General features: G+C 53.5%; 1 protein-coding gene and 1 long non-coding RNA gene across 5 annotated transcripts in view; both read right to left on the bottom strand.

The window, feature by feature from the left end:
- Positions 1 to 5,635: 5,635 nt before the first annotated feature.
- Positions 5,636 to 10,050, bottom strand: LOC125132389 (uncharacterized). Its single transcript, XR_007136236.1, has 2 exons — positions 7,373 to 10,050; positions 5,636 to 6,564 (listed from the first exon to the last, which is right to left on the bottom strand). It is a non-coding gene; the product is annotated as an uncharacterized LOC125132389 (long non-coding RNA).
- Positions 10,051 to 10,070: 20 nt separating this feature from the next.
- The window catches only part of RIMS3 (regulating synaptic membrane exocytosis 3), a 36,048-nt gene continuing 18,917 nt past the window's right edge, over positions 10,071 to 27,201 (bottom strand). The window contains exons 3-9 of one of the 4 annotated variants that reach the window (XM_047789563.1): positions 23,899 to 24,067; positions 23,288 to 23,538; positions 16,915 to 17,056; positions 15,033 to 15,145; positions 12,671 to 12,772; positions 12,266 to 12,405; positions 10,071 to 11,314 (exon numbers count right to left, since the gene is read on the bottom strand). In XM_047789563.1, coding sequence (XP_047645519.1) covers positions 11,102 to 11,314; positions 12,266 to 12,405; positions 12,671 to 12,772; positions 15,033 to 15,145; positions 16,915 to 17,056; positions 23,288 to 23,507 — 930 coding nt within the window. In that variant the 5' untranslated portion in view covers positions 23,508 to 23,538; positions 23,899 to 24,067 and the 3' untranslated portion in view covers positions 10,071 to 11,101. Of the gene's footprint in view, positions 11,315 to 12,265; positions 12,406 to 12,670; positions 12,773 to 15,032; positions 15,146 to 16,914; positions 17,057 to 18,112; positions 20,126 to 23,287; positions 23,539 to 23,898; positions 24,317 to 27,201 lie in introns of those variants that run through there. The other 3 variants (XM_047789565.1, XM_047789564.1, XM_047789566.1) reach the window with 3 other exon arrangements.

Below are 27,201 nucleotides of genomic sequence, written 5' to 3'. Positions count from 1 at the left end.
AGGCTTCCTGATGGGAGGGACTGGTGCCTGCCCACTGGTAGGTGGAGCTGATTCCTATCCCTCTGGTGGGTGGGGCTTTGTCTCTGGGTGAGATTAGAGGTGGCTGTGTGCCTGGGGGGGGGGTCTTTAGGTAGCCTATTTACTGATGGGCAGGGCTGATCACACCTGGATTGTTGTTTGGCCTGGGGCTTCTCAGCACTGGGGTGGGGCCAGATTTTCCCCAAATGGCCACCTCCAGAGAAAGGCACACTGATGAATATTCCTGAGAGCTTTGCTTCCAATGTCCTTCCCTCACAACAAGCTGCATTCACCCCTGTTTTCCCAGGATGTCCTCCAAGAACTGTAGTCAGGTTTGACCCAGATTCCTATGGAGACCTCGCTCTTCCCTGGGACCCAGTGCACATGAAATTCTGTGTGCACCTTTTAAGAATGGGGTCTCCATTTCCCTCAGTCCCATGGAGCTCCTGTGCACCAGCCCCACTGGCCTTCAATGCCAGATGCTCCAGGGGGTCTTTCTCCCAGTGCCAGATCCCTACACATGGAAGTTTGATGTGGGGCTCAGAACTCTCACTCCTGTAGGTGAGTCTCTGTGATACAGTTACTTTCCAGTCTGTGGGGCTTCCCACCCGGGAGGTATGGGGTTGCTTATATCATGTAATTGCCCCTCCTACCTCTTGATGTGGCCTCCTCTTTTTCTTCTGGAGTAGGATATCTTTTTGAAAGTTTCTGGTCCATTGGGTTGAAGATTGCTCAGCATTTGGTTGTAAATTTTGTTGTTTTTAGGACAGAAGTTGAGCTCCAGTCCTTCTGCCATCTTAATCCCTCCTCCTCATGGTTTTCTATATATAGTATCATGTGATATGCACATGGTGACTCTTTTACCTCTTCTGTTCCAATTTGGATACCTTTTATTTCTTTCTTTTGCCTCATTGTTGTGGCTAGGACTTCTAATACTATGCTGAATAAAAGTGGTGAGAGTGGGCATCCTTGTCTTGTTCCAGATTGTAGTGGGAAGGCTTTCAGCTTTTCTCCATTGAGTATTATATTTGCTGTGGTTTGTCGTAAATGGCTTTTCTTATATTCAGATATGTTCCCTCTATACCCACTTTGGTAAGAGTTTTTATCATGAATGGATGTTGGACTTTGTCAGATGCTTTTTTCTGCATCTATTGAGATGATCATGTGGTTTTTTACTTTTCTTTTGTTAATGTGGTGTATGACACAATGTATTGATTTGTGTATGTTGAACCATCCTTGTGAACCTGGGATGAATCCCATTTGGTCATGACATATCTTTTTTATATGTTGTTGGATTCAGTTGGCTAAAATTTTGTTGAGAATTTTTGTCTCTATATTCATCAAAGATATTGGCATATAGTTTTCTTTTTTGGTGGTATCTTTTTCTGGTTTTGGTATTAGGGTGATGGAGTTGTCATAGAATGTCTTTGGGAGGGTTCCTTCTTCAACCTTTTGGAAAAGTTTAAGGAGGATGGGTATAAGTTCTTCTTTGTGTTTGGTAGAATTCACCTGAGAAGCCATCTGATCCTGGACTTTTATTTGTATGGAGAGTTTTTATTATATACTCAATTTCATTTCTAGTGATCAGTCTGTTCAGCTGATCTATTTCTTCTTGATTTAGTTTTGGCAGGCTGTAAGTCTCTAAAAAGTTGTCCATTTCTTCTAGGTTGTCAAATTTGTTGGCACGCACTTGTTCATAGTATTCTCTTATGGGTTTTTGCATCTCTGCAGTATCCATTGTGATTTCTCCTTTTTCATTTCTTATTGTGTTTATTTGGGTTTTTTCCTCTCCTCTTCTTAGTGAGTCTGGCCAGAGGTTTGTCAGTTTTGTTTACCTTTTCAAAGAACCAGTTCTTGGTTTTATTGGGTTTTTTTCTATTGTTTTTTGAATCTCTATTTTATTGATTTCCTCTCTGATCTTTATGATTTCCTTCCTTCTGCTCACCTTAGGTTTTGTTTGTTCTTTTTCTAATTCATTTAGGTGGTGGGTTAAGTTGTCAATTTGAGATTTTTCTTTTTATTCTTCTTCTTCTTCTTCTTCTTTTTTTTTTGTCTTTTTGCCATTTCTTGCACTGCTCCTGTGGCATATGGAGGTTCCCAGGCTAGGGGTCGAATCAGAGCTGTAGCTGCCAGTCTATGCCAGTGCCACAGCAATGTGGGATCCAAGCCATATCTGCAACTTACACCACAGCTCACAGCAATGCTGGATCCTTAACCCACTGAGCGAGGCCAGGGATCGAACCTGCAACCTTATGGTTCCTAGTCGGATTAGTTAACCACTGAGCCATGATGGGAACTCCAGAGATTTTTCTTCTTTTTCGAGGAAGGCCTGTATTGCTATGAATTTCCCTCTGAGCACTGCTATTGCAGCATCCCATAGATTTTGAGTGTTTGTGTCTTTGTTATCATTTTCCTCGAGGTATTTTTTAATTTCCTTCTTTATTTCCTCATTGACCCATTGGTTTTTTAGTAGCATGCTGTTTAGTCTCCTTGTAGTTAGTTTTTTCTCATTTATTTTCCTGTGGTTGGTTTGTAGTTTCATGCCATCATGGTCAGAGAAGATACTTAAAATAATTTCTATATTCTTAAATTTGTTGAGGTTAGCTTTGTGCCCCAGTATGTGATCAATCCTTGAGAATGTTCCGTGTGCACTTGAATAGAATGTATATTTTGATTTTCTTGGATGTAATGTCTTGTAAATGTGAATTAAATCTATCTTTTCTATTGTGTCATTTAGGATCTCTGTTGCCTTATTGATTTTCTGTCTAGAGGATCTGTCCATTGATGTGAGTGGAGTGTTAAAATTCTCCTATTATTGTGTTCTCATCAATTTATCCTTTTATGTCTGTTAGTATTTGTTGTAGGTATCTGGGTGCTCCTATATTAGGGGCATATATCTTGAAGACTGTAATAACTTCTTCTTGAATAGATCCTTTTTACCATTAAATAGTATCTGTCTTTGTCTTTCTTTATGGCCTTCATTTTAAAGTTTGTCTGATATGAGTATTCCACTCCTGCTTTCCTGTCTTGTCCATTGGCATGAAATATCTTTTCCCATACTCTGGTTTCTCTTCATATCATGTAAATCTTTCACCTTCTTTTAATTTTAATTAATTAATTTATTTATTTAGCCACACTCATGGCATGTGGAAATTCTGAGACCAGGGATCAAACCTGCGCCACAGCAGTTGACCATACTGGATTCTTAACTCACTGAGCCATCAGGGAACTTGTTTTTGTTTTTAATTGCTGCCTTCCCAGCATATGGAAGTTCCTGGTCCAGGGATCGAATCTGAGCTGCAGCCAGAATCTACGTCACAGCTGCAGCAACACAGCATTCTTTAACCTGCTGTACTGGGCTGGGGATTGAAACTGTGCATACCCAACAACCTGAGCCACTGTAGTTTAACTTTTTTTTTCCTTTCAATGACCGCACCCATGGCATATGGAGGTTCCCAGGCTAAGGGTCCAATCAGAGATACAGCTGCTGGCCTATGCCATAGCCGCAGCAACATCAGATCTGAGCTGCATCTGCTACCTACACCACAGTTCACGGCAATACCACATCCTTAACCCACTAGAGCAAGGCCAGGGATCGAAACCACAACCTCACGGTTCCTAGTTGGATTTGTTTCTGCTGTGCCACGAGTGGGTTAAGTTTGATTCTTAAACCACTGTGCCACAGCAGGAACTCCCATGTTTTTCTTTTTAACATAATATTTGCTATAGGTGTATTGTATATATCTCTTATCAAATTAAGAAAGTTTCCTTCTATTTGCCCAAAGTTTTATTACAAATAAGATTAAATCTCACGAAATGCCCTTTCCGCATCAGGATAATTATGGTTTTTCTCCTCAGTCTATTGATGTGGTGAGTTATAGTGAGGAGTTTTTCTCATGAGCCACCCTTGCATCCCTGGGATGAACGTCACTTGATTATGACTATCGTTTTTTCACACACTGTTGGATTTTATAGTTTGTATTTGGGCTCTTTGCATCTGCTTGATTCTATTTCTGTTATCTTAGTATTTACTCTACACTTTAGGGATGCTTAAGGAAGACTGAAGCTATTCAATGTCTTTAGCCTCCTTAAGACTATTCCGAGGACCAGTTTTTGTGCTATCATTCTCCAATATTTCAGATCATGACTACACTACTTAATTTTAAAAACTAAGCATTATCATAGTTCTATAATCTGCATGTTAGTAATCTTAAAAAGATATCTCTGCCCATTTTTCTTCCTTACATTGCAGCCCTTCCGTTAAGGATCATTTCCTTAATAAGAGCACACATAGCATTTACTATGTGCCTGTTGGGTTCTAAGCACTTTTCCCTCACTTTAATCTCCCAGTAACCCTGTAAGATTTGTACTATAGTCCTTCTCTCTGAAGAACATCCTTTAGAATTTATTTCTCTGGGAGTTCCCATCATGGCTCAGTGGGAACAAACCCAACTCTTATCCATGAGGACTTGGGTTTGATCCCTGGCCTCACTCAGTGGATTAAGGATCTGGTGTTGCCATGAGCTGTGGTGTAGGTTGCAGATGGGGCTCGGATGTGGTATTGCCATGGCTGTGGCATAGGCCAGCAGCTACAACTCCAATTGGACCCCTAGCCTGGAAACCTCCATATGCCGTTAGTGTGGCCCTAAAAGACCAAAAAAAAAAAAAAATTCTTTCTCTGGATCTCAGTTTCTGTTGTTTGTCCCTCTTGTATTCTTTTGTTAAGTTTATTTACTTAAGAACTGTGCTGGCCAGAAGTACAGAAGTTCTCAAACTCATGAGAGTGAATGTATGGGATGTCTCGGCGAGAGGGCAGATGTGGAAAAGAGGTAAAAGACGGAATCCTGGGGAGCACCAGAGCCTCTATATCGACCTCATGAGCCTTCCACTAAGAGACGGTGTCCACTGGAACTGCAAGGCCAAGGGCCCGAGCCAAAGCAGTGGCGATCAGTCCGGAGTGGGATGGGGCAACGCCAGTCTTTCCCCCAGCAGGTATGTGCTATAACATTGCTATACTGTAGCCATCTTCTGTAGCCCCAGACCCAGTCCTAGGAGGACAGTGGTGCTGCCCAGAAGTGACTAAGGGTCCTTCCTTGAGGGAGGGAGGGAAGGGGATGTTCCAGGCGTTGCTGTAGCTCACAGCCCTGGAGGTCAAGGCTATGCTTACCGCTTTAATCAGGTGCGGCTGAAATAAGCAAGACTCTCCCAGGCACACGCCTGAGCAGAGTTGCTGGCCCCAAGAGCTCAGAAAGAGACCGTGGGTCGAAAGCAGTGGCTTTCGCTCATTTTACCTTCCTCTCTATCTGGCTCTGGGCATCCCTTGTGGAGTCTAGGAACTGAAGGCTTTGAGGGCCTATAAGCAAGGACCCTGGGAGACAGAGCTGGGACGCTGCCTGGAACAGTCAGATTCCACGGCCTGGTGACGTCACTGTGGCAACAGAGTTCGCAAACAGGAGTCAGAGGCCCAGGTCAGAACTCTAAGGCCTTTTTCTGAGATGGCCTATTCTCTTCTGCCTCTCAGCCAAGGCATCCTTCGCTGCCTTGTTTTAATCACCTGCAATCTGTTTTCTGTCTCTGAGAATTAAGAACCATCTTCAGAAAGCACCACATGAAGCCATTTTCAAACTGACTTTAATCTTTATTTATATTTTTGCTGCCCAAATACTGTACATGCAGAAGCCATGTGAAGAATTTTCTCCTCAAGGGGATTGGCAAGAGTGTTGTAAGAAACAGCCGGCAGTCCTTCCCAGCCGTCCACCTGCCACCTGGAGCCACGAGTTTGGAAAGACGCTGCACACAGAAAATGTATAGCGCACGGAGATAAAAGGCTAACTGCTTCTTATCCAAACAATGTGCTTATCTCCCTCTCAGTGCACGCGTGTGTGCGCCTCTCTCTCTCTCTGCAGGATGCATTTGGAAATTCTAAAAAAGGGGTTCCTGCCTCCTGTGAATTTACATTCTCAAGGAGCGGATGGTACATCAGGCCAACATTTGCTAAGGAAGCAGCCGCTCTGCCCGCTGAGATGATGTCTGGTAAGAGATGCTGGAGAGAAGAGTAATATTTAAGAAGTGAAATACTTTGCAGGGAAATAAGTTTCCTCTCTCCTCCCATCGGAAGGCATCTCCTTAAAAATCCTCCTGCTGACCACATTCTAGAAGCAGGAACGAGGACCGACCCATCCTCCTCTGCCAGTGGGGATACTGGCTGGCGCAGGATGCAGCTGAGGTTGTGACATCACATCAGCACCTTGGAACTTGTCCACTGTAGACAACCCTTAATGATCTCAAGAAGAACAGAACAACAAACCACAGAGGCGGCAGCAGAGGCCGTGAGGATTCCCAGAGTTCTTGTCAGAAGCAGCATCTGGGCGGAGACAGACCAGACCTGCACCCGCGTGGGCACCGGGGGCTGGAGGGAACCAGCCTCTGGAGCCAGGTGCCAGGCACACCAGGCTCACAACCCTCATCAGCTCCAGACCAGACTTTTAACACCTGGAGGGAAGCATGGAGTAACTACCAAATGCTCTGGTTTTGCAGAGGAGGAAGCTGAGGCCCAGCAAAATGAGGAAACGTGTTAAGGTCACAGTTTCTGGCAAAACTGTATACAACAGCCTTTGATTCTCTGTAGCCCACCGTTCAGGCCACTAACCCTTGGGTTGGATGCTCTGTTGCCCCTGGAATTCCCAGGGCCCCTTTCTGCTCACCAGGGCCTCTGGAACCCCATCCCAAGGACCATTCCTGTCCCTGGGAGGCCCAAGGCTCTTGTTCTTCCTGGCCCTGGGGAGGTTCCCCCAAGCAGCAGCACGCATGCTTTTTGACGAGCATCCTTCCCAAGCCAATCGGGTGGCCCTGCGAGAATGCAAGTGTCCCTGACAGGCACAGCCTCGCTGGGCTCACGAAAGCCCGAGCTCAGGGTTGGGGGGAGGGGGAGTTGCTTTGCTACATGGAAAGATTAAGCCCTTTGTCAGAGAACAAGACCCCCCCGTCAGGCGTGCCGACCCCAGAGCTGCGCTGGTGCGGCTCAGCCGGCAGAGCTGGTGCCCGAGGAGGCCAAGTTGCTCTCTTTGGCATCACTGACATCGCTCCGAGATGCTCAGGCACTCTCTCAAAATAACCCTTTCCCAATCAGCCAGACCGAGCTGCAGAAGGGCTGGGGGGCGCCCCTGCCTTCCGTCGTGATTGCTGTATTTTGCCCCGACTCTCCTCGGACCTGAGTGAACAGCCGACTTGCGGGAGAAGGCAGGGGGCACGTCCGCTGCCCGTCTCCCACCCCACCCCCCACCCCCCGATCAATCAGTGAATGGTGACCCAGTCCAGAAAGCGTTTTAAAGAATCTCTTTCGGTGTCGGGATACGAGAGAAGACAACACCGGGGAGAGGCAGAGGAAGGGGCAGGAGTCGGCAGGGCAGCAGGCCTCTTCTTGTCTCTCTGCTGTGGCCACTGCAGCACTCCCGCTTGACCGCCTCCTGGCCCCAAAGGGCACCGTGGAGCAAAGGCAGCAATTTCTTGCACGGGGCTTGCACAGTGCAGGAAGCAATCAGAAGCGGAAGAGCAGCCTTCTGGAAGCCCTGCTGCTCTCTGGGCGGAGGAAGATGGGGAAGCAGAGGTATCAGGTGCTTTGGAGCCCCAGGGTGGGGGCAGCACAGCGTCTCCTGGGCAGCAAGGTAGGCAGCCAGAACCCTGGTTGCAGGCCAGGGCTCCTGGTCACGCAGTCTAAGATTGTGCTACATTTCACTTCCAAAGGAGGACCCTTGGAGGGCTCTAATTGTCTTTACAAGGGGCAGGGGACTTCTGCTCTCCTTGAGGCTGGCAGTAAAGAGCTCAGGCATGCTTGCCCTGGTGGGGGTCAACCAGGAGTGGTGAGTTGGGGGGGGGGGGCCCTTTCCCTCGGCTCCAGCGAGCTCCCCCCACCCCCGCCACCGAGTGCCAGGGGGTGGGGCAGGGGGACTGGATGCCGAGGAGGTTGGGAGATGGTGCTTCCCCGAAGGATCGCATCCCCTTCATCAAACCAAGACTGGGCCCCATTTGCTGGAGCCTCCTTCACAGCGACGGCCCCTCACAGACGTCCCTTGAGGGCCGGTGTCTAGGAAGGAAGTGGGACAGTCTGAACAGAGCAGAGCCGTGAAGACAGATGCTCTGAATCATCTGTCACGGCTTCTGCCCACAGCCCAGCATTGCTGCAGGGCCGCTGCCATCTCTGCCACGCCTTCCACGAATCCTGCCTGAGCAGAGCAAGGCAGTGACCGAGCCCCTGTGTCGTCAGCCCCAGGCTCCCCTGGGGTCCGGGGCAGGCAGAGCCGCAACACAGCACAGCACAGTGTGGGCCGCAGGTGGGGGATCCTGTTTCTTCCCTTCCCACCCTGCCCTCTTCTAAGGACAGATGCCCCCAACTCCAGGGCATGGGGGTCACACGTGTGCTCCCTCCCCCTGGGCCAAGCAAGCTCCAGCCCAGCTGCTCAGCCAAGCTGGTGCCTCCGGGAAGCCGAGGCACAGCCTTTCGCCACCACATACACGTTGCCCCATCTGACTTCACCCTCGTGGAGGAAAATCCGGGTGGGGGTTAGTAACTTATTTGGTACAAAGGGTTAAAAATGACCCGAGGTCAACTTCTGGGGGGAACTTCCCATTAGCCAGCTGGAAGGGTGGAGGAGCCCCCTCGGGCAGTTTTGGCAGCTGGCGGTTGCAGGCGGGTCAGCCCAGGGTACCAGCAGGTCAGGCCCCGCCTCTGGCTAGAAGGTCCTCGACCGCTCTGCAGGGAGGTCCCCGCCTGCTGTCTCCCTGGGCCCCTAGAGGAATGAGGGTGACAGGCCCCCCTCATTCGCATCCCTCATTCGCATCCCCCATGCCCTGGACGTGACCACCTGCTCTGGGTATCAGCGCTCGGGGCCACATCAACACACACCTACGCTGTCCTCTGGGTCACCAGTAACCCCCCGCAGGAGGTGTCGAGGAGTCTCACACCGTCCTGAGGCCAACTTTTCAACATCACCAGCAGGACATAAAACGACTCTCTGGCAAGTGAGTTGCCTCCCTCTCCCCGGCCTGGGCACTAAGGGCAGAGCCCAGGGCGCTAATTTTAGAAACACGAGACACGCAGCATTAGCCAGTGCCGACACCAGGAGAGAATTTCTGCAGAAAGAGAAAACTCCACGCACAGGGTTCCCCGCCTGTGATAAGACAAGGACGAGCTCATTTTGTGAGGACTGTCTGCCCTGGCCCACCTCTGGTCTGCAGGCAGGACTGCTGGGTCCCGGCTTCTCCCCCTGGGTTTCTTGGGAGAGAGGTGGCCAGACCGTGGCTTCAGCCTAATGTGTTCCCTGCCGGAGGCCCCTTGGTGGAAATGCCTCTCTCTCCAACCCCTCCCTCCCCAGAACCCCCCTCCATGCCCGTCTGGCTTTGGTTACAAATGGAGCCCAAGCATCTCTCCTTGGCTCCCCACCCCCCCCACCCCCTGGATGTGGGTTAGAATCCATGCAGCTCTTGGGGGTGCTGTCTGGAGACGAGGCAGAGGGGGAGGAGCCTGACCCAGACCTTGACCTCTCCTGCCACCTCTTTCCCCCCTGACATGGACCCGAGGGCTGCTGTGTCCATCTCCTGGGCAACCCCTTGCCTTTCACCCCAGACCTGACGAGGAAGGGGGCAGATCTGGGCGACCCTGAGCCGGACCTCAGGATCCCCAGCAGACATCTCTCTTACAAGGTCCAGTCCAGGCACTGGTGCCCACCTGGACAGCAGCTGGCCAACCCAGTCAGGGTTTGAGTAGCTCGGGGAAGCTCCAACCAGACAGGGGTGGAAAGAAAGCAGAGAGGCAGGGGCGGCATCCAGAGCAGGCAGGCCGCCCCCCCAAGGGCAGTGGCAGAGCGCAAGAGGCTGGGGGGCTTGGGAGGTGGAGTATTGCTTGTGCAGAGCTGGTGATGGTGGCGGTCTAGAGTCCAGAGCCAGGCTGTCCATGGAGCCGGGAGGCTGGAGCCCAAGCGAGTCTGAGCTCCCAGACAGGGAACCTGGTCTGGAAATGAGCCAAAAAAAAAAAAAAAAAAACCACGAAAAACAGAGCCCGCAAAGGTGAGCTTCATGCAGCTAATCCCCAAAGGGCAGACAGGATTCTCAGAGCAGGTCAGCCCCACCCTCGGCACCTTCTCCACAAGCCAGGCTCCAACAGACCCTGGGAAGGACACGGGTGCCTCCAGGGGCTGCCTGCTTTGGCAGATGACATCCCCGCGGGGGCCAACCTCTTGCTTGTCAAGAACCCCTTGTCCAGCCCTCTGGGTCCACGGAGGGAGCTCCTTTGGCAGGCGGGAGGCTCGGAGGGCGAGAGGAGGCGAAGGGCAATGCGGAGTGAGGGGCCGGCTCCTCCCTCCAAGATGCCTGGCCAGCAACCCTGGGATCTGACACCTCCTCGGATCTCCCTTGCAGGAAGGAGGTGGTACCAGCCCCAGGGAGAAGGCCATCCCAGCATCCTCTGCTCCCTGGGCCCCAGCCAGGGCACCAGGTGAGATGCTGCCGTGCATTCGGGGGAAAGAGCAGCCAGGTCCTCGGGTGGAGAGGAAGGGTGTCGGTTCCTGGAGGTCCAGGGCGGCCAGCTGCGGTGATGCTGCATTCCTCCGAGAGCAGCAGTGCCGGGAGAGGCGGAGGTGGAACAGAGGCCGAGACAGGAGACTAAGCAGGGGCCACCAAGGACAGGCACGGGGGGACACACAGGCACTGCCCCGAGCCTGGACCAGGCAGGGTGGACCAGCAGCTCCACCCCCCACTTTCACCCCCGGACTCAGGCGTGCGGTGGGGAGTCACAGTCACACAGCACTCCTTCAGGGATCTTTTCAACGAGACACGGAGACACAGACGTCGGCCCATGTCGTCACCAAGACTGCTGCACTCAGACAAATGAACGGATCTAACGTGGCCACACAGACACAGACACACACACACACACTAGAGTCTCCACTGCCCGCTGGACAGGCCCACTAGCCCACAGGCATGCGGCAGGGCAGGGGGTCTAGAAAGACCTGAAGACTATTTACAGGGAAGGAGGTGGGGGGGCGGCAACACCCCTTCTCACGCACGTCCCGGCTCCCTCCTGAGGTCCTTAGGAGCAAGAGGGGCTGGTGGCACTCTCCAGAGAGGACTGGGACAAGCGCCTGGTCAGGGAGCCGAGCGTAGAGTCTGCCACCGAGGACGTGGGGAAGAGTTTGTACCAGCCGGTGACCGTGGCGCTCAGGTCCAGCTCGTCCAGCATGATCTGGGCCATGCCCATGAAGCACTTGTGGTCCATGCGGCCGTAGTCTCCCCAGACGATCACCTGCCGGGGGGCAGGAAGAGAAGGGCTGAGCCACCGCTCCAACTCCGGGGCTGGGCGCCAGGCCCAGAAGTTTGCCGGGGCAGATGGGTCAGAGAGAGGCAGAATTCAGACTGACTTTGGGCACCAACCTACCAGGCATTTGAAGTAAATGCCAGGTGCAACCCTCCAGACCTGGTATGACTTAGCTCAATTATCACAGCCATCCAGGTACAGATACGATGCATTATCTCCACAGAGAGGAGATGCAGCTCAGAGAGGTTAGTTAACTAACCCCAAAATACACTGTAAGGGGTGGCAGAGCTGGGCTTAGCAGCTGGGTCTGACTGCCAGAGCCTCCCAGCATCCCAGATGACAGCCTTCCCGAGGGAGGAGCAGACTGAGAGTCCAGGACCTAGGGCCACAGCGCGACAGCACCGGGTGGAAGATGACGGCAGTCAAGAACCTGTTGCTTCCTACCAGCGGGGCGACCTTGGTTCAGGGGCAGTCGAGGCATCCCCCTGGACCAGGGTTTCCTTACGAATCAACTGGGGGCAGCAACACCTCACCAGGTGGTGACAATAAGTGGGTAAGGCAGATTCATGTGCCTGGCACAGGAGAAATCGTAAATGAAATACATTTTCTTTCCTTTTTTTTTTTTTTTTTTGGTCTTTTTAGGGCCACATCCGCAGCATATTCCCAGGCTAGGGATCAAACTGGAGCTGCAACTGCCAGCCTACGCCACTGCCATAGCAACACCAGATCCTAGCCATATCTGTGGCAATCTACACCACAGCGCACGGCAATGCTGGACCCTTAACCCACCAAGCAAGGCCAGGGATCGAACCCATGTCCTCATGGATACCAGTCAGGTTTGTTACCACGAACCTGAGCCACGACGGGGAACTCCCTGAAATGCATTTTCAGTTACAGTTTGCAGTCTTTGAGAGCTGCCCCAGCCCCCTGGCCACTCACCTGCAGCACCTTGCCCTGGGGCCCCTCGTCAAAGAGCAGAGTCTGCTGGTACAGAGGGTCACAGGTCTTCTTGGCTGCCTTTGTCTTCTTCTTGGCCAAGCAGGCTCCATTCTCAAGCAGGTAAACCTTGACATAAGTGGCTGAGGGATGGAAGAGCGCATGACAGGGAGGCGTCAGCAACTGCTATGAAGGGGCCGGTGGGCGTGAGCAAGGGTGGGTCGGATGAGCCGACTGGTGGACAGCAGGTGGAAGAGACTGACTCGAATGGGACTCCCCCCTCCTCCAGGCAAATCCGTGACGCCAGTGTTGAGAATACTGCCCCTGGGGAGCTGGGACTCATGAGACCCGGCGCTCAGCTGAAGAGCCCTCCCTGGCAGAAGCCATCTCCTGGCTGCCCTGCCTCACCTGGGAGGGATTTGGAGCCTGGTTTGGGGGTCAGACCCCGAGCCTCAATCACTTCCACCTCCAGCTGGCCGCTCCGGTCCATGATGGCCACGTGCACATCCCCTGCAAGGCAGAAGAGGGGGAGCTCAGGCGGAGCCAGAGCAAAAGCAGCAGGCCGGCCAGCCCCCATGCAGAGTGCCCGTCTGCAGAGCGTGCCACAGCCCTGGAAAGGGTGTGAGATGGGCAGAACTGTAAGCGCAGGAGCTGCTCTCAGGAGACCAGTTTATTCTTTTAAGGGCTGCACTCGCGGCACATGGAGGTCCCTGGGCTAGGGGTCGAATCAGAGCTGCAGCCGCCAGCCTACACCACAGCCACAGCAATGCAGGATCCGAGCTGTGTCTGCGACCTACACCACAGCTCACGGCAACGCCAGATCCTTAACCCACTGAGCGAGGCCAGGGATGGAACCTTCATCCTCATGGATGCTAGTCACATTCGTTAACCACTGAGCCAGGACAGGAACTCCAGGAGACCAGTTTAAAGCGGCTGGAAAATGCCCTGATAGGGCCCTTGGGGTGCAGTGGGGCGTGACCCTTGAGGGGCATGCTTGGGGTTACCGCAAATGTAAGCCTGGCTCTGGGGTGGGGGTTTCTGTTTGGCTGAGCAGATTCAGGGCTTCCAAGATACAGGCTTGCCCAGGACACAAGGCACATCCTGGAAACGAGGGCCTGCTCGCACCCTTGAGAAAGGACGGCCAGGAAGGCCAGCAGATGTCCCCAGAGCGGGGGACCCAGAAACGCCCCCACAAATGGGATCATCCGGCTGGAGCAAGTCTGCCTGGAGGAGCCATGTCAGCCATTCAATTTCGAGAACTCTAAGCTTTGTTGGACACAGGTTAGCAGAAGTCGAAATTCTGACTAGTCACGTGGGACACCCTTCCATGGGATGCAGAATCATAAGCCTGGTGCAGAAAAATGAAAATAGGCCAGACTTTGGGCTCAGCCACCCATTTTAGATTCTCTGAGCTGTCGTGCAATTGTTTGTATTCAGGCACTTTGGAAGAGGAGACTTTCCTACTTCTGGGAGGCCTCTCGGAATTCATCCTTCTCCTCTAGCTACTGCTGACCTCGGCCCGGGGAGGCGGGTGGGGCGGTCTCAGGAATTCACCTCCAGGTGGCACATCCCTAACAAGGCGAGCCACTGCAAACCTTCCCGGTTTGCGACACCAGGGGGCACCACACGCAAGGGTTCCAGGCTGTGACGACGCCTTAGCCTGGAAGTGGCTGGTTCCGCTCACTGCCTCTTAAAAGCCTGGAAACAAGAGCTGGGAATTAGCCAGTTTCAACCCAAGAGCCAGATGGGCGCTGATGCTTGCCATCGGAGGGTCCCTGTGGACCTCCCTTCCAGCAGACAGGCTCCTGTGTGCCCGCCTTAGAGGAAGGCAGGGCCGGGCAGCGGGAAGAGGCTGGAATGGAAAGCCAGCTCTGCTTCGTGGCTCCCAGCAGGACCCCGTCTGCACTCAGCGTCCTCCTTTGCTGTGAGGTCAAAGGCCAGACACTGTCTAAATGAGGGCTGAGTGCAGACGTCTGGGTCAGACGCTGCTCAGGTCAGACTGACAGGGGGGCGGGGGGGGGGGGGGGGGTTGGTGGTGGTGAGGACGCATCTCTAGGAGGCGCTGCTTGAAGCCAACACAGCCAGGATCTGAGGGAGGGAGGGAGGCAGGGAGGGAGCCAGAACTGCAGCTTCAAGGACCAAGAATAGACTGGGGAGTACTTCCCAGCGGCAGGGACAAGGGCTGAGAACATTACGAAAAGGCTTCTAGGTGCCAGGCACTGCGAGGAACTGTGTCCTACGTCACCTGCTACTTCCAAGGGGCAAATGAAACATTTCATGCAAAGCGCTAGAGAGAGACCCAATACATGCTCTCCAGATTGCAGATCTAAGACAGGTACTATTCGTCCCACTTTACAGATGAGGAAACAGACGCTCCAGGGCAGGAAGGGACGTGCCCAAGGTCCCGCAGCGCATCCGCGGTGGAGCACACTCCACGGATGTTGACGCTGCAATGATTTTTGCTCCCATTTTACGCCTGGCCCTTAGCACTGCCGGACGCCCGGTAGGCGGCGGGAGAGAGAGTGGGTGGTGACGTGAGGAGGGATGTGCTGGAAAAGCAGCTTCTGTCTGGCCGAAAAGCTGGCACCCCTTCCTCTCTGATAAGGGCGGGCTGATGAGTGCTCCACCAGTTCCTTCTCACTGGCACAAAAGCCTGAGCGAAGGCTCCCTCCTGCCGCTCACCTCGCCCCTCGCAGGGCCCCCACGGAGCCCGCCCCTCCTACTGTGTGGCTGCCATTGCCCCACGTGCCCTGCCCTTAAGAAGACTCACCCATTGGCGGCGTTGCCAGCGTCTGTCGCCCCACAATCTGAGCGGGTCCCAGCCCATCCAGGAAATCGCTGAACTGGCTTTCTGCCCCGAGCCGAGGGGTGGGGAAGATGAACCTGGAGGAGGCAGAGGGGTGCGTGAGGGTGCCTGGATGGGCCCCTGGGGCACTGGGCACTCCCTCTGTGCCTCCATCTGCCCTCCACGTAGGGCGAGTGTACCACTGTGGCTGGGGACGAACAACTCTTCATCTCTGCACACTAAAGAGTTCCCGTCGTGGCTCAGTGGGTTACGAACCCGACCAGTATCCATGAAGATGTGGGTTTGATCCCTGGTTTTGCTCAGTGGGTTAAGGATCCTGTGTTGCTGTGGCTGTGGTGTAGGCTGGAAGCTGTAGCTCTGATTTGACCCCTAGCCTAGGAACTTCCACATGCCACAGGTGTTGCTAGAAAGAAAAAAAGAAAAGAAACATACTTTGATGTCACTTAAGAGACAAACCTATGTAATCATGGTATTTAATCCTCAAGCACCAGATTTCTCTCTCTTTTTTTTTTTTTTTTTTTTTGAAGGGCCGTATCTGCAGCATATACCCATGTTTCCAGGCTAGGGGTCGAACTGGAGCTGCAGCTGCTGGCCTACACCACAGCCACAGCCACAGCAACACCGGATCAACAGCTCGCAGAGTGGCCGTACTAAAGGAGACACTGTTTTTGGCCTGAGAGCGACTAGTAAGACCCCAGAGTTAGCGGCACTGATCTGAAGTGTCCAGTGATGCCCTGCGCAAGGTAAGATGCAATAAATGCCAGCACCTGAGCACATTCATGGAAGTAGGCATAACAGCAAGACACATGATCATAGATCTTAAATAACGGAGCCACAGAATCCCGAAGTCACCAGGCCCTGCCTAAGCTGATTCAGAAACTCTTAGTCATATGACCAGAGCGCCACAGACTCAGAAGAGATTGGAGGGACTGTCTCACCCGGACACTTCCCGATTTTTAACTGCACCCCATGCAAATGTAGGTTGTGTGTTTAACATCTTAGACCTATGTGCATCTCTCTCTATATATTTAGAAAAACCCAAAAGTTCACAAGGTAATTCCACATTCCTCTACAGGATATATTTGAATCTTCTGTTTCCTTTTCTAACGCTGGTTTTGACCCACTAAACTGATTTTACTTCCTGCCTGTGAGTTACCACCCACAGGCTGAAAAACACTGATCTGGAGTTCCCACTGTGGCTCAGTAGTAAAGAACCCAACTGGTATCCATGAGGATGCAGGTTCCATCCCTGGCCTTGCTCAGTGGGTTAAGGATCCGGCATTGCTGAGAGCTAAGGTGCAGGTCACAGATGCGGCTTGGATCCCACATTGCTGTGGCTGTGGGGTAGGCTGGCAGCTACAGCTCTGATTCGACCCCTAGCCTGGGAACTTCCATATGCCGTGGTGCAGCCTGAAAAAGACCAAAAGAAACGAGAGAGAGAGAAAGAAAAACACTGATGATCCGATCTGGTCCCACCTCCTTCCCAAAGCTCCAAGCCAGCCACCTGTGAGAACTCCATTCATCTGAGCCCAAACAAGGATTCCAGATTTTAAAAGATTTTAGGATCCAATTTCCCTTTCCAACCCTCTCCTCCGGAGCCAGGCAGTGGGTAGGGGCTGGGAGGTGGGAGGCATGAAACAGGCAGAAGGGCTGAACTGCTCTTGGGCCAGTGGCCTGCAGCAAGAGGAAGACGAGCCCCCAGGCAGTGGCGTCCAGGGAGGAGGACAGCGGGAGGCAGGGACCCAGAGCAGCCCAGACGTCTGGGCTGGGAACCCAGTCGGGAGACTTTTCAAGCCCTTTGCCTCTGACGAGAGGGTGGGGACGTGGAAGGGTGGGCTGAACGCACGTGCCGTCGGAGCTGTTGCTGTTGGTGCTCCCGTCGGTGGACTCTCGGCTGCCCTGGCGAGGGACGCGACTCCGCATCTCCACGGCAACACCCGTCTCGGTGCTCCGCCGGATGTTGCTGCGCAGCTTCTTGGTGGCCCCTTCTGAGACCCCTCCCGAAGCACAGAGAGGGAATAAGGTCAGATCACCCGTGAGGCCTAAGAACTGCCAAAGCCACCCTTTTGGGAGGGGACAGGATAGGCCGGGCTCTGGCGGGAGACAGGGGCATTGCTGAGATGCTGTCTAGAGCCGACCAGCAGCCCAACGCCTCGCCCTGCTCCGGGCAGTGATGCAGACCAAGCAGACCGGGAGGGCGGCTGGAGGCAGAGGCGCCGTGGGGTGGGGGGGGGCTCGGGGGAGTCAGCAGGCGGGGCTCAGCTCCATCCCTGCCGTCCCCCCGACCGACACCTTCCCACTCAATTTCAGCCCTTGCCCCAAAGGGCTAAGTTTCTTCTGGAAAGTTTGCCTTCTCTGGAATTCACGGACCTGATTTTCCTCTTCCAGCTACTCTCACAAACCCTGTCTCTCCCAGACCTCACAGCCCATCTCCGTGATACCTTCACGGGCCCTATTTAGAAGAAGCCCATAAGGGAGTTCCCATCGTGGCGCAGGAGGGCCATGAGGTTGTGGGTTCAATCCCTGGCCTCGCTGAGTGGGTTGAGGATCCAGTGTTGCCGTGAGCTGTGGTGTAGGTCACAGATGAGGCTCAGATCTGGTGTTGCTGTGGCTGTGGTGTAGGCCAGCGGCTACAGCTCCGATTTGATCCCTCGCTTGGGAACTTCCATAAGCTGCGGGTGAGGCCCTAAAAAGCAAAAAAATAAACATTTAAAAAATTTTTAAATTAAAAAAAATTAAAAACCCATGTGAACCCTGGCCACTCTCAATCCAACAGCCATTCTTAAGGGGGATCTGAACGAGGAGGGGGATGCGAGTGAGGAGGTGTGAAGGCCACTGGGACACAGGACTGAGAGAAGGGCTGCTACGTGGACCTGAACTGACCTTGGCTTTGACGGACAGGTCTGCAGAAGAACCTCAGAAGCTATGCAGGGAGGGCTCACCCCCAGTATCTCTGCATCTCCTGTTTGGGGGGCTCTATCCCCCAACCACCCCCCACAACCTTACAGGGAACACAGGGCACTTCGCCTCCCCTAACAGCGTACCATCCTGCCTGGGTTTCCATGACAACCTCCTCAGCATTGCAGTGTGGTCCCTCTAGACACCCTCTCCTCCTGGGGGTGGGGTGGGGTGGGGGTGGCAGCAGAAGACCGGTCGTAGGTTTGCGGGGACTCCTCCTCCTGAAGCTGGGCTGCCTGAGGAGCCTGATGGGGAGGGAGGGGCACTCCAACAGGGACTCTACCGAAGGAGCCGGCTGCTGTCACCCGGTCAGAGGCCCAGGCAAACCAAGAGCTGAGTTGCTAACAGGGATGAGGAGAGGCCAGGGCGAGGCAGACAGCACAGCCCCTGAAAGCCGTGCAGAGCGGGAGCTGCTTGCCCTCTTCACTCACGCCCAACCCTGGTTAGGAGCCGACGTTCGAGGTCCCAACCTGGGAAAAGGAGGACTATTTCCCCTGCTTTGCCCTACTTATCTTTCAGGAAGTCCCACCCGGAGGGGCACCGCGGAGAGGGCCGGCCTCACTGGTGATGGGGGGGGGCTGGGGGTGGCAGTGAGGAGGAACGTCTTCTCTGAAAGACATTTCTGGGACGCGGGAACACTAGTCTCCAGGACTCGATGCGATCCTCCAGATGTCTGCCCCCCCCAACACACACGCAGGCATCAGCTCATGCACGCTCCTTTCGCACAGGCACAAGCAGAGACACGTGGGTGCCAACAATCTCCTACAAGGTCATGGCCATGTTCATGCAGCAGCCCCACAGTCACAAATGGTCCTACTACGTCTTCGTCTCAGGGACACATGACACAGTCTGCCACGTGCATGTGACATTCACGCCATGACACTTGTGGTTGGACCCATCTGCTCAGTCACACACACAGATGCAAACCCACAACACACAGAGGGCTGGGCAACAGCTGCGGGCGTGGGGGGCCCGCCCTGCCCTTTACTCCTAACTGCCACGTCTCCTCTAAGCGGTTGGGGAACGGATGGGTCTGTCGAGACGATACCCTCCCTCTCCTCAAAGCCTCCCCACATCCACCCTGAGCCGAAGTCAGTCTCACCACCTCACGACCCCAGGACCGCCTCTTCTAGAGTCTGGGAAAGCTTTGACCCATTTGGGAGAAAATTTACCTTCTTCAACCTGCCCAATCCACTGTGAGCCCCTGGGTAGAATCCTGAAATGCCCCTGCCATTTCTCAGATGGGAAGCCCCCAGTCCAGGCACCCGTAGAGCTGGGGCTACAGCCTTGGCCCACTGACTCCCAATCCACTCATGTGGTTACTTTTCACTCTCTCCACCAATTCACTTTGGTTTGAGATGGGATTCAGCAGAGATTAGGTTCCATGCCTCTGGGTGAGGAGAAAGGTCTTGCAATCTCAGAGAAAATTCCTCTGCTGGTTTCATACCTGTCGGTCTCGGAACCCCACTGATCAGGGGGAGTATCTTTACGTAGCCGCTCTCCCTAGAAAACCAGACCAGCTTTGCTCGCAGTAATTCTGTGACCCTTAAAGACCAAAACAGGAGGCCGTTCCATCTGTCCCACCACAAAAGAGGAAGAGGCAGTCACAGCCTCCAGCAGCACTTCCCAGGGATCTCCTGGAAATGAGACCCCATCTTGCCCCACCCTGGTCCAGAGCCCAGAATGGGACAGCTGCTATCCTTGGTACTGAAGAGAGGAGCTCCATTTGGGCGAGGGCAGGGCCAGCCCAGGATTGCCCTGTGTGGATCCAGCCTAAGGCCAGGCCAGAACCCACCTGTGTCCTGGGAGCCCAAAACTCTGACCCCACCTTATTGCCCCCACAACTTAAAGAATGCTGGATCTAGAAGGAAGTGAGAGACAGTCTTTTAAGCTCCACTTTACAGAAGTGAAAACTGAGGCCCAGTGGGAAAGTGACTTTCCCAAAGTCCCTTGAGGAGTTATAGCGAAGACTAGTCCTCCAAAGCTTCAGGGTGATTTCTGGAAGTCCTCTCTAGGGCAACATGAGGAATTGAATGGAAGGAGCAGGCAGGAGGCAGAAGAACTAGAGGGGAGGCTGCTGTAATAGTCCAGGCTTTGAAACAAAGAGGAGGAAAGAAAAAAAAAAAAAGGAGTTCCCGTTGTGGCGCGGCAGAAATGAATCTGACTAGGAACCATAAGGCTTCGGGTTCCATCCCTGGCCTCGCCCAGTGGGTTGAGAATCTGGCGTTGCCATGAGCTGTGGTCTATAGATCTCAGGCGCGGCTTGGATCCCGAGTTGCTTTGGCTGTGGCGTAGGCTGGAGGCTATAGCTCCGATTGGACCCCTACCCTGGGAACCTCCATGTGCTGCAGGTGCAGCCCTGAGAAGACAAAAGACATTAAAAAAAAACAAAGGGAAACAAAGAGGAGGGGATGGGTGGGGCTTGAGCCCATGTGGGATATGGAGGACTCCAGGGAGGGCAGACTCAGAGCCCTAAAGACTGCATCCTGGGAGAGTTCTCGTCATGGCACAGCAGAAACGAATCTGACTAGCATCCATGAGGATGCGGGTTCAATCCCTGGCCTCACTCAGTGGGTCAAGGATCCAGCATTGCTGTGAGCTGTGGTGTAGGCTGCAGCTACAGCTCCAATTCAACCCCTAGCCTGGGAACCTCCATACGCCACAGGGGCGGCTCAAAAAAGCCTGCATTCCGGAGAGGCTTTCTTCCCACTTCTCACAGCCCTGCCCTGCAGGGAACTGCGCCACCCCACGGGGGGCAGTGGGGTCACCCTAGGACCTTCTCCCAGAACAGAGTTTCCAGGGCCCGTGCCCACAGTGATCCGTGCCGCACCCTCTCTGGGGCTAGACTCCCCCACCCAGGGATGGAGCTTTAAGTTGGGACAATGGCAACCTCAAGGCCTAGGAGGAAAAAAGTGGGGACGACTTTTTTCTATCTCCTACAGACGGGAGAGGAATGTGCCACTAGCAGGGGTAGAGCCGTGGAGGCCAGAGAAGCCGCTTCTTTTTTGGCCCTATTGTGTGACCGTGGGTAATGATAACGCCAACAATTTACCAGGTCTCCACTGTGTGCCAGGCATGAGGCCGGGTGCCTCAGCCCGCCCTAGTCCCTCTAATTCCTGGCCGACTCTGCGAGGCCTGTGTTACTGCCCTTCTTCTACAAATGAGGAAGCAGGCCCGGAGAGGCGGAGTCCCCTGCCAGCTCGCCAGTGACGGAGTGTGTCTCTGAAGGCCAATTTGAAGTCCTTCTCCTCCAGGCTCAGACGCCTCATCGATAAAACGAGCCTGGCCCAGGGGATCTCCGGGCCCCTTCCTGTTCTGACATTTGGCCGCTGGATGAGTCACAGGGACCTCTGGTTAGAAGGGCAGTGGGCCACTCGCCTAGCGCAGGCCCCAGGCCTTCAGCCGTGTCCTGACGCACCGCAGAGACAAGTGATCCAGAAGCCTCATCGTCATTCATCTCCCCACAAGGTTGGAGGTCTCCCTGTGCTGCTCCAATCCCCGCCTGCTGACTGCGGAGTCTAGGTGGGCGGACCGTCCCCAGGCGGATCACTGAAATGTCTCCCGGTGACTCAGGCACCCGCCTGGCCTTGGAAGGCTGTCTCTCCTAATCATTTGGGCATGGAGAAATCTTTTGGGCTGAAGCTGAATCAGCTGGTACGGCCAGAGATCAGCTCAGCTTGGTTTCCTAGAGCCAGACTCCCGCGGCCCAACACCTCCTCCTCCCCCAATCCTGATCCCCCAACCTTCATCCCACCACCTTGGTCCTGTCCCAGCCCAACTCCTGGATTCCCATTTCCCCTTCTCCCTGACTCCCTAGTGTCAGGCCCAGCCACAAAGGCCATGTGCTCAACCCCTGGCAACGGATCATCTCAGGCCCCCTCCCCTCTAATATTTCTCTGAGCCAGAAGTCACACCGCAGCTTGATGGCTGGAAAAGACCATCCCACATGCTCCGGTGAAGGGCTGTATAAAAATCTACTTTAAGGCCTGGAAATGTCCCCCGCCCCCGACCCCAAGCGGAGTCCTGAGGCGCATTCTCCCCAGATCCTCTGGCGCCCCCACCCCCCCGCCACCCCCATCCAGCTGCCTATTTGAAGGTTTCTTAGGGAAGTTGCTACTCTGAGCAAAATAAGCAGGAAGAGATTTTTAAAACAAAACCAGCTGGTGTCTGGACCGATGCCACAAAGTGAGGGGTCTTGGTGGGGAGGGTGGCTCCTCTCTGACATAAGCTCCAGGTGTGACTGTGTGACAGGTGGGTCACTGGCCCATCTGAGCATAAGTGGGGTTCTATAACCAGGTGGCTGAGAAAGCATAGTATTTATCAGGGTGTAGCTGCTACGTGTGTGGACGTGGCTTCGGGAGATGTAGGTGTACACGTGTTCTGTGACCACGGGCCTCTGGCATGCGTGCCTGTAACTGTGCTTCGGTGACCTGTGTGTCTGTACTCAGAGGACCGTGTACGACGTGTGTGGCTGGTTCTATTTGCGACCACGTTCAGTGTGAACCAATGTCCTGAGCCCTCCCGGCAGGAGGGGTCGCTTTCCTGAGCATGGAGCATGCTGTTTATGTGACCGTGCAAGGCACACGTCTTTGTGTGTGTGTCTCTTGCGGCTTTGGAACATGTGTGTGTGGCTGTTGGTACTGAGGAAACTCAGAGATTACGGGTGGGACGGAATCTTGCGGCTATGTGTGTCTGCGAGGTCGTAGTGTCACTTAGCATGGTGGCAAGCACGTGACGCCTATTTCCTGAATGACGGCTGAGAAGCGTGCAAGTCTGTGCGTAGAGGCGGCGGAACATAAAGGCGCATGCCCGTGGGAGTCCGACCCCTGGGGTTTGAACCCAGACTCTTCCACCTCCTACACCTCTGTCATTTGCGAGCATCTTCCTTCCCTTCTCTGGGCTTCCGTACCTGCTTCAGGAGTTACCTGAGGACTCGGGGAGTCAGGACACAGACTGGACCCAGAACAGTCCCTGGCACATGGTAAGGGGGACCTAAGGGGGACCTAAGGGGGTGTGGCCATGGGAGGACCCACCCACGAGCTCGGAGGGGGAGGGGAGGGAAGAGGAGGGGGAGGGGAGGGGCAAGGGGGAGGGGAGGGCAGGGGGAGGGGAGGGGGAAGGGGGAGGGGAGGGCAGGGGGAGGGGAGGGGGAAGGGGGAGGGGAGGGCAGGGGGAGGGCAGGGGAGGGGAGGGGAAGGGGAGGGGAAGGGGAGGGGAGGGTCCTGCCCCCCGCCCGGGGAGCCCGGTGCAGCGCCGCTCACCGGCCTGCGGGAGCTGAAGCGAGCTCTTGCTCCACTGGGTCAGGCCCACGATGGCCACCATCTTGGCCCCGAGGCTGCTGCGCCGCTTCTTGGCCGTGGACGTCCGGGTCCCGTCCCCAGCCTGCGGGCCGCCGCCGATCTCGCCGCTGATGCTGGAGCTCCGCACCACGCTCCTGGAGGCCGCCGCCGCCGAGGCTGGACCCGGCTCCGCGCTGAACATGGTCCACGGGGAGGCGGGGCCTCAGGCAGCCCTGCGGGGGCGGGGAGACAACGGGGCCCCCGTCGGACCCCAGGCCAGGCCGCTCTCGGCCGCCGCCCGCCGCTTCCCGGCTGTGTGACCTTGGGCGGGGCGCACAACCTCTCTGAGGCTGAGCATTGACCAACGACCGACGGGCGACGGGCACAGAAACTGGCCCCGTAACTGGGGCTGTTGTCATTAGCATGTGGCTGCCCGACGGGTCCCTTGGGGGGCGGTGAAGATGGAGGCTGTGCAGCCCTGTGACCCACGCTCGGGTCCCAAAGGCCGCGACACCCTAGCCATGTGACCTGGGGACCGAACATCTGGGGGGTTCGGTGAACACCTCGGCCAAGTGAGAAAGGGAAGCGCTTACCTCATGGGATGGTTGCAAGGATTAAAGCAGGGCGGGTGAAAGCGCCTGCGACAGTGTCAGGCCCAGAGTAAATATTCAGAAAGGGTGGCTGCTGTTTTCATAGCCAATAAGGAGAACAGGAGAACAAGCCTGGCTCCGGCCTGGGAAGACTGCGGAAGCGTCCTCCTCCCTGAAGGGAGTGGACAGAAAAGTGTAAAGCAACAGGAAGAGTCCCCTTTAACTGCGCTACGGAGCAGCACCCACGACAGTATTTTAACCCATTTCCTCCCGGTCTCCTTTCTACACATTAAAAAAAGTAACTGAACTCATCTGTAAATACAGTTTTATATCCTAGTATTTTTCATCTGCTGTTATAGCAAAAGAATTTCCCAATGTTTGTAGAAATGTTTAAATGCCACCATAACGTTCCATTACACGGAGGTGCTAGAACTGACATATAGATCAGTAGAGGTACTCTCAGATCAAGCCCAACCCTCCCCCCCCTCCCCCAGTCTTTTAAACAAAAGCGCTACATGATTTTTACCTGCTTATTTCCTTAGGATCGCCCCTTGGAAATGGGGTGACAGGGCTAGGGAGTGTGAAGCCTGCTGTAGCTTCTCCTTCCCTGCTTCCTGATGGAGCACTGGCTTTGTCCAGGTAGCACCCCATCCCTTGTTTTAGAGGCAAATCTTGATTTGTTTAAAAAAAATCACTGAGTGGCATTCACCTTGGTAACTCTTACTGGTCCAAGGGTGGGCAAATGACAAAACTGGCCTAATCTGTTTCTTAAGCAGAAGATTTGGATTCCAGGCTTACAAGAGAGGTGGGTGTCTCTTCCTCTGTCTCACTCTTCCCTCCCTCCCTTAAGACCCCTCTCTGGAGGAGTTCCCACTGTAGCTCAGCAGTAACAAACCCAATTAGTATTCATGAGGACTCAGGTTCAATTCCCAGCCTCGCTCCGTCGGTTAAAGGATGCGACATTGCTGTGAGCTGTGGTGTAGGTTGCAGATGTGGCTGTGCTGTAGGCTGGCGGCTATAGCTCTGATTCAACCCCTAGCCTGGGAACCTCCATATGCCATGGGTGTGGCCCTGAAAAAAGACAGGGAAAAAATAAAAGACCCCTCTCTGGAGAAGTTCCTGTTGTGGTTTATCAGGTTAAGAACCGGACTAGTATCCATGAGGATGCAGGTTCAATCCCTGGCCTCACTCAGAGGGTTAAGGATTCCGTGTTGCTGTGAGCTACAGCATAGGTCACAGATGTGGCTTGGATCCTGTGTTGCTGTGGCTGTGGCATAGGCTGGCAACTGCAGCTCTGTTTCAACCCCTGGCCTGGGAACTTTCCTATGCCGCAGGTATGGCTGTAAAAGGAAAAAGAAAAAAACAAAACAAAAACCTCTCCTGAGACAAGGTCCAGCCCAGGATGAAGTCAGTACTGCTGAGGGTAGTATGCACAGGGACAAAAGGGACCTCAGGCCACCCTGGAGCCTTCCTTCTCTGGCCTTCCAGTTATGTGCGACAATGCGTTTTCCACTGCTTAAGCCAGTTTGAATCAGGGTTCTCTGCTACATCCAAAAGCATCCTACCTAACTGGGGGCGTAAACATTTTTATGATTCTTGGAGCATATTGTCCAATTCCTTTCCAAAGGATGGAAATTTACTCTCTAATGATGCATTCAACAAATAGTTAAAGGGAATATAGCTAATATTTCATAATAATTATAAATGGAGTATCCCTTTAAAAATTGTGAATTACTGGAGTTCCCATCCTGGCGCAGCACAAACGAATCTGACTAGGAACCATGAGGTTTCGGGTTCAATCCCTGGCCTTACTCAGTGGGTTAAGGATCTGGCATTGCCGTGGGCTATGGTGTAGGTCACAGATGCAGCTCAGATCTGGCATGGCTATGGCTGTGGTGTAGGCCGGCAGCCATAGCTCTGATTTGACCCCTAGCTTGAGAACCTCCATATGCCACAGGTGCAGCACTTAAAAAAAAAAAAAATACTGTACACCCATAACTTACATAATATTATATGTCAACCATACTTCAATTTTTAAAAAGCCATTTCACACACAAAAAAAGTCAACTATGGACTTCCCATTGTGGCACAGCAGAAACGAATCTGACTAGTATCCATGAGGATGCAGGTTCGATCCCTGGCCTTGCTCAGTGGGTTAAGGATCTGGCGTTGCCATGGCTGTGGTGTAGGTCTCAGATGCGGCTAGGATCCAGTATTGCTGTGGCTGTGGTGCAGGCTGGCAGCTGCAGATCCAATTTGACCCCTAGCCTGGGAACTTCCACATGCCATTGGTGCAGCCCTAAAAAAAAAAAAAAAAAGTCAATTATCCCTAAATTGATTAATAGATTCAGTGCAAACCCAATCAATATTCTAACAGGTTTTCTTATAGAATTTGGCAAGATGATGTCTTAAAATAATCAAAGCAATTACAGTTTTATCTATTCATTTGCTTAAGTTGAGGTGTAACTGACCTATAATGTTAGATCCAGGTACACAACATAGTAATTTGATAGTTCTATACATAACAAAATGATGACAGATGATCCCAAATTTCTTTGTTTTTTTCTTTTCATGGCTGCACTTGCAGCAATATGGAAGTTCCCAGGTTAGGGGTCGAATCAGAGTTGCAGCTGCTGGCCTACACCACAGCCACTGCAACACCAGATCCAAGCCACATCTGTGACATATGCCACAGTTTGTGGCAGCGCTGAATCCTTAACCCACTGAGTGAGGCCAGGGATCAAGCCCATATCCTCAGAGTTCCTGTCATGGCTCAGTGGTTAACAAGCCCAACTAGCATCCATGAGGACAAGAGTTCTATCCCTGGCCTCACTCAGTGGGTTAAGGATCTGGCGTTGCCTTGAGCTGTGGTGTAGGTTGCAGACTCAGCTTGGACCCTGCATTGCTGTGGCTGTGGTGTATACCAGCAGCTACGGCTCCGATTCGACCCCTAGCCTGGGAACCTCTAGGGAGCGGCCCTAGAAAAGACAAAAACAAACAACAAACAAAACACCCCACATCCTCACGGACGCTATGTCAGGTTCTTAACCCCCTGAGCCACAACGGGAACTCCCAAAGTTTTAACTATCACTTATATTCATGCTAAGGGTCATTTTATTTAATAACGTACTTCGGAAAAATATTTTTCTCTGAGTATAAAGTTAAGAAAAAAAGTGAAGAAAGAAAAAAAAAAGCTAAACTCCTAACAGTCCAAGGCCAGTACTGAGTGCCAAGGAAACAGTCGTGAGCCAGGCTGACTGTGTCCCGTCCTCCCAAAGCCTCCAGGCCAGGAGGAGAGACAGTGAG

Source organism: Phacochoerus africanus, chromosome 8 (assembly GCF_016906955.1).
Source record: "Phacochoerus africanus isolate WHEZ1 chromosome 8, ROS_Pafr_v1, whole genome shotgun sequence".
In the NCBI taxonomy this organism is placed as follows: domain Eukaryota; kingdom Metazoa; phylum Chordata; class Mammalia; order Artiodactyla; family Suidae; genus Phacochoerus; species Phacochoerus africanus.
Note: the sequence above shows the minus strand (reverse complement) of the source record. Positions and strands in the feature narration are given on the sequence as shown.